Source organism: Orycteropus afer, unplaced genomic scaffold (genome assembly GCF_000298275.1).
Source record: "Orycteropus afer afer isolate SDZICR_OR568_19922 unplaced genomic scaffold, OryAfe1.0 scaffold01153, whole genome shotgun sequence".
Classification (NCBI taxonomy): domain Eukaryota; kingdom Metazoa; phylum Chordata; class Mammalia; order Tubulidentata; family Orycteropodidae; genus Orycteropus; species Orycteropus afer.
This window is the reverse complement of record NW_006922740.1, coordinates 206,780-212,701: the sequence shown is the minus strand read 5'-3', so window position 1 is coordinate 212,701 and position 5,922 is coordinate 206,780. Positions and strand designations below refer to the sequence as shown.

Below are 5,922 nucleotides of genomic sequence, written 5' to 3'. Positions count from 1 at the left end.
GAAATGGAGTTAACATACAAATAATATAAATGTTGCCTGCACTATTCATTCAAGGAGCCATGAATATTCCCTGTAAGAACAGACCTAACTCCCTGCCATTGAATCAATTCTAGCTCATAGTGACCTCCACTGGGTTTCCGAGGTGGAAAATCTTTACAGAAGTAGATTGTCCCATCTTCCTTCTGCTTATTCACAGGTAGGTTTATTTTATTTTATTTTATTTTTTTAGTTCTGTATGTACTCATAACCATGAAATTGCCTTTATTTGTGTATTCCTGTGTGCTGTCAGAATTGTATTTATCATTCTGATGATTAAATCACTAGATGAAAAATTACAATTAAAAGGAAGATATAGACATTTAGTTGCTAAGGTTTTGCCACTTATAAAAGTGATTAAAAAATGACAATATATGATAAGGGAATCAAAATATATGGGATGGTATGCTGTAGGATTCTTCACTTAATATAAATGGTAAACCCAAAACAAACCCTGGTGGATATTCTGATTCATAGCAACCCTACAGGATAGAGAAGTGTTCCATGGGGTTTCTAAGGCTGTAAGTCTTACAGTCATCACTCATACACAAAATATAATCCTTTTCCATATGATATTCTTAGTGAAAACAGAGGATTCACATAGAGACAAACACATCATGAGCATGCGCATTTAAGTTAATATCAGTAGGGTCACCATTAAATTTCTTTGTTGCAAGAAACAGCAGTCAGCTCCGGCTATCACAAACATCAAGGAGCTGTGTAGAAGATGTTTTCATCTCCCAAATCAATGTGTAGCTAATGGACCAGGCTTAGAGAAGAAGTAGCGGCTCAGGGAGCTCTGGAGGCTAGTCTGGCAAAAACACACAAGACCAATGTTCCTTTGCAGGATCACCTGGTGTTTATACACCACTCCCTCCAAAGAGTTTCATGCAAAAACATTTTGTCTACCTTGAATCACTAGCTTACTCACTTAAGATAATCAGGGAAAGCTGTCTGACCCCTGCTTAAACCTAAAACCAAACCCACTGCAATCAAGTTGATTCCAACTCCTAGGACTCCATGGGACATAGTAGAACTGCCTCCCAGGGGTTCCAAGGTTATCAATCTTTATGAAACTGACTGCCATATCTTTCTCCCAGGAAGTGGCTGGGGGCTTGGAATCATCAACAGTTAGGTTAACTGCTGAGCACTTTAACCACAGTGCCAGCCAAACTCACTCCTCTCTTCTTCCAAGACAGTTCTTCTGGAACTCCAGGATATGTCCAATATGTTTTGTCCACAGCATAATTCAAAGTTATCAATTCTTTTTCAGCCTTTCTTATTCATTGTCTAGCTCTGATGGCTATATGAATCTAATGAAAATACCATGATTACCATGATTTTTACCTCAGTCTTCAGAGTGACATCCTTTTTTTTTTTTTTTTTTTTAAATAAGACATACACACAGACCAATCAATCCAGGATGATGTACCCACACACTCTATGGAGATCCACCCCTTGGAGCATTTGACCAAGAGAAACCAGAGGGGCAACATGTACACAGAGGAAGTGCAGGACACACAGTGCATAACTCTGAGAGTCATGGAGAGGGGTTACTGGGAAGGGAGGGGAGGAGAGTGGGTTAGGTTTGAGTAATTGGGGAGTGAAACCAAGTGTTCAGGAAATGTTGAATGTAAAACAAAATCTGGTCTGTGAATTTGCATCTAAAGCACTGTTGTTGTTGTTATGCGCCGTCAAGTCAGACTGACTCATAGAGACCCCTCCTTGGGTTTCCAAGGCGGTATCACTACGGAAGTAGATTGCCCAACCTTCCTTCCGAGGAGTGGCTGGTGGGTTTGAATCACTAGCCTTCTGGTTAGCAGTCAAGTGCCTTAGGCACTAACTACCATATCTCCATACAGTGGGATATCTCTACCTAAAGATATATCAGAATGACAAAAAGAAAAAGAAAGTGGATAATATTGAGATTTGATAAGAATGCAGAAGAACTGAATCTTTCTCATAATGCTGTGGGAGAGTATATTGATATAACCAGTTTGGAAAATAATTTGACAGTATTATTTAAGCTGAATGTATGCGTACTCTGTAATTCAACAGTTCCACTCAACATATAACTGACAGAAATACAATGCATACATATGTTTATGAAGATATATGCTATAAAGATACAAATGCAAGGATATCTTCTGTAACACCCAAATCTTAAAGCAGGCTGAATACACATCAATAGTAGAAACTAGGTTATATAAATTATAGTAGCCATACAATGGAATGTTACCCAACCACAGAGATGGAAGAACTATTACTACACTCATCACATTTATCTACATGAATGACAATCACAAATATAGTATTCAACATCAATATTATGAACAGGGAAAGACTGAACATAAAATCTGTGCACTACATGACTCCAATCACATAAAATTCAAGGAACAGACCAATTGAATCGCTCTATGGTGTCATAAAGAGCTCTGGTAGCTTAGTGCCTAAGGCACTTAACTGCTAACCAGAAGGCTGATGGTTCAAACCCACCAGCCACTCCTTGGAAAGAAGATAGGGCAATCTACTTCCGTAGTGATACTGCCTCGGAAACCCAAGGAGGGGTCGCTCTGAGTCGGACCCAACTCGATGGCACATAACAACAACAACAACAACATGGTGTCATAAGTAAAGTCTAACTTAACTTAAGGTGTAATAACAAGGGGAGGGCGTGGGAAGGGCTTGTAATATTGTACTTCTTGATTTAGAGGCTGGTTACACAAACACAGATTCAATGCCACCGAGGTGATACAACTCATAGTGACCTTATGGGACAGAGTAGAACTGCCCCGTAAGGTTTCCAAAGCTGTAATCCTTATAGGAACAGACTGTCACATCTTTCCCCTGAAGAGAAACTGGTTTGATCCTGCTGAAATTTTTCTTGACAACCAAGCTCTTTAACCACTGCACTATACACATATAATTTGTGCACATTTTCAATATGTATGTTAGACCTCAATATAAAGGTTATTTTACATTCATAAAGTCTAATCCCAGTTTTCAAACAGGTAAGACCTCCTCCTATATCAAAACATTCTTTATCTTATAGGCCCCAGATTAAGAGAAGTTAGTCACAGAATTTTTACAGAAAATCTTGAAAATAATATTGAATAAATGATAGAAAAATGTGAATTGTGTGCAATTAACATGGTGAATATAATGCAAATGAGAATCCATCATAGACATAAAGTAACTTTATTGACCTCAGTGTGGGAACAGCAATATTGAGCTGGAACATAAAAGAGAAAAGCACTAGCCATTGGTTGGCTTCCTTGTTAAATCTATGTTGTGTCAATTTTTATGTCTCCAGAGAAATCATTCAATGGAAAAATGACCTAGCAAAATAATTATTCCATTCTCTCACATGTTTGAAATACCTTAGGGAAATGGAGTTAACATACAAATAATATAAATGTTGCCTGCATTATTAACTCAAGGAGCCATGAATATTCCCTGTAGGAATAGACCTAACTCCCTGCCATTGAGTCAGATTAGACTCATAGTGACCTCCACTGAATTTCCGAGGTGGTAAATCTTTACAGAAGTAGATTGTCCCATCTTCCTCCTGTTTTTTTTCAGAGGTAGGTTTTTTGTTTGTTTGTTTGTTTGTTTAGTTCTGTTTGTACTCATAACCATGAAAAATGCCTTTATTTGTGCATTCTTGTATGCTGTCAGAATTATAGTTATCATTATAATGATTAAATCACTAGATGAAAAATTGCAATTAAAAGGAAAACATAGACATTTAGTTGCTAAGGTTTTGTCACTTATAAAAGTGATTAAATAATGACAATATATGTTAAGGGAATCAAAATGTATGGAATGGAATGCTGTAGGATCCTTCATTTAATATAAATGCTAAACCTAAATAAAAACCTGTTGTGTATTCTGTCTCTTAGAGATGGGACAGGATAGAGAAGTGCTCCATGGGGTTTCTAAGGCTGCAAGTCTTAACAGTCGTCATTCATACACAAAACATAATCCTTTTTCATATGATATTCTTAGTGAAAATAGAAGATTCACATATAGACAAACACATTATGAGTATGCACATTTAAGTCAGTATCAGTAGGGTCACCATTTAATTTCTCTGTTGCAAGCAACAGCAGTCAGCTCTGGCTATCACAAACAATAAGGAACTGCTGTAGAAGATGTTTTCATCTCCCATATCAATGTGTAGCTAGTAGACCAGGCTTAGAGAAGAGGTAGCGGCTCAGGGAGTTCTGGAGGCTAGTCTGGAAAAAACCCACAAGAACAGTGTTCCTTTGAAGGATCAGCTGGTGTTTATGCCCCACTCCCTCCAAAGAGTTTCATGCAAAAATATTTTGTCCACCTTGAGTCATTCACTTACTGACTTAAGACAATCAGGGACACTTGTCTGATCCTTGCTTAAACTTAAAAACCAAACTCACTGCCATCAAGTTGATTTCAGTCCTAGGACTCTTTAGGACATAGTACAACTGCCTCCCAGGGGTTCCAAGGTTATCAATCTTTATGAAACTGACTGCCGTATCTTTCTCCCAGGAGGTGGCTGGGGGCTTGGAATCATCAACAGTTAGGTTAACTGCTGAGCACTTTAACCACAGTGCCAGCCAAACTCACTCCTCTCTTACTCAGGGATCTGGATCCTCAGATTTCATAAAGGCAGCCAGAAGTAGATGGCCAAGAGCAGAGAACTTATATCATTTCTCAACTCTGTGATATGGAAAACCATCTTCAAAAGAAGGCCAATGAAGTGTTAAGGGCTGGTTTAAAAAATGCAAATACGTAGCCATTTAACAAAAGAGAGGGTAAAACAAAAAGGACTTCTACTGCACCTGGCAAGTCTCTATTCCATTAAGTGTGGAGGGGTAGGAAAGTATCCAACTAGCCCACCTTGATTAGTTAGAATTCCCCAGTAGGGATTTGTTGGGTGAAAATTACTGAAACAGAAGGAGGTCATTGGGACAAATGTTAGCCTTCGATACTCTTTTCTTTTCTCTCTGTCAACTTTTCCTCTGCACTCATGCACTCACTGATGAGAAATTTCTTTAGTCCTGAAGACTATCTTTGGGTCAAGAATTGGAATCTCTTTGAGAGCAATGGGTTTGGTTTTGTTTTTTATGTCCATAAAAGACCGTTCTTTGTCAAATAAGTGAGGGGGGAATGGATTAAGAGGCAAGAGATAAGAGCAAAATGCACAGGAGTGAGGGAGAGGAGAAAAATAAAACAAGAAAAATAGGGGGCTCTCTGTGACAGGGCTATCAGGGAACTACTTTGGATCCTCCCAGTTTCCAAAGACTGGAGAGATTGAATTGAGCAGGAATGATGAACAGTTGAAATAGATGGAGAAAACATGCTGAGAAAAGGGAAGGAATTTGGTAAGAAGTCACTGCTGTAGTATTTATTTTTTCATTATAACCCAACATAAATACAAACATTTCATCTCCCATCCAAGGAAATTATGAGAAGAAACTTCACTTCGGTGAGTGAGTTCGTTCTCCTGGGACTGGCCAGTCGCCTGGAATTGCAGATTCTCTTCTTCCTGCTGTTTCTGGCAGTTTACGTGGTCACAGTGGCAGGGAATCTGGGCATGATTCTGCTCATTCGGGTCAGTGTCCGGCTCCACACGCCCATGTACTTTTTCCTGAGTCACTTATCCTTTGTGGATCTGTGCTTCTCCACCAATGTGACTCCTAAGATGCTGGAGACCTTCCTGTCAGAGAAGAAAACCATTTCCTACCCTGCATGCCTGGTGCAGTGTTACTTTTTTATTGCCTTGGTCCATGTTGAGGTCTATGTCCTGGCTGTGATGGCCTTTGACAGGTACATGGCCATCTGCAACCCTCTACTTTATGGCAGCAAAATGTCCAAGAGTGTGTGCTCATCCCTCATCACAGTGCC

At 39.2% G+C, this 5,922-nt stretch overlaps 1 protein-coding gene across 1 annotated transcript in view; it reads left to right on the top strand.

The window, feature by feature from the left end:
• Window positions 1-2,141: 2,141 nt before the first annotated feature.
• Window positions 2,142-5,922, top strand: part of LOC122152026 (olfactory receptor 5M8-like) — a 4,228-nt gene continuing 447 nt past the window's right edge. The window contains 2 exon segments of the mRNA XM_042783430.1: window positions 2,142-2,175; window positions 5,451-5,921. Coding sequence (XP_042639364.1) covers window positions 2,142-2,175; window positions 5,451-5,921 — 505 coding nt within the window.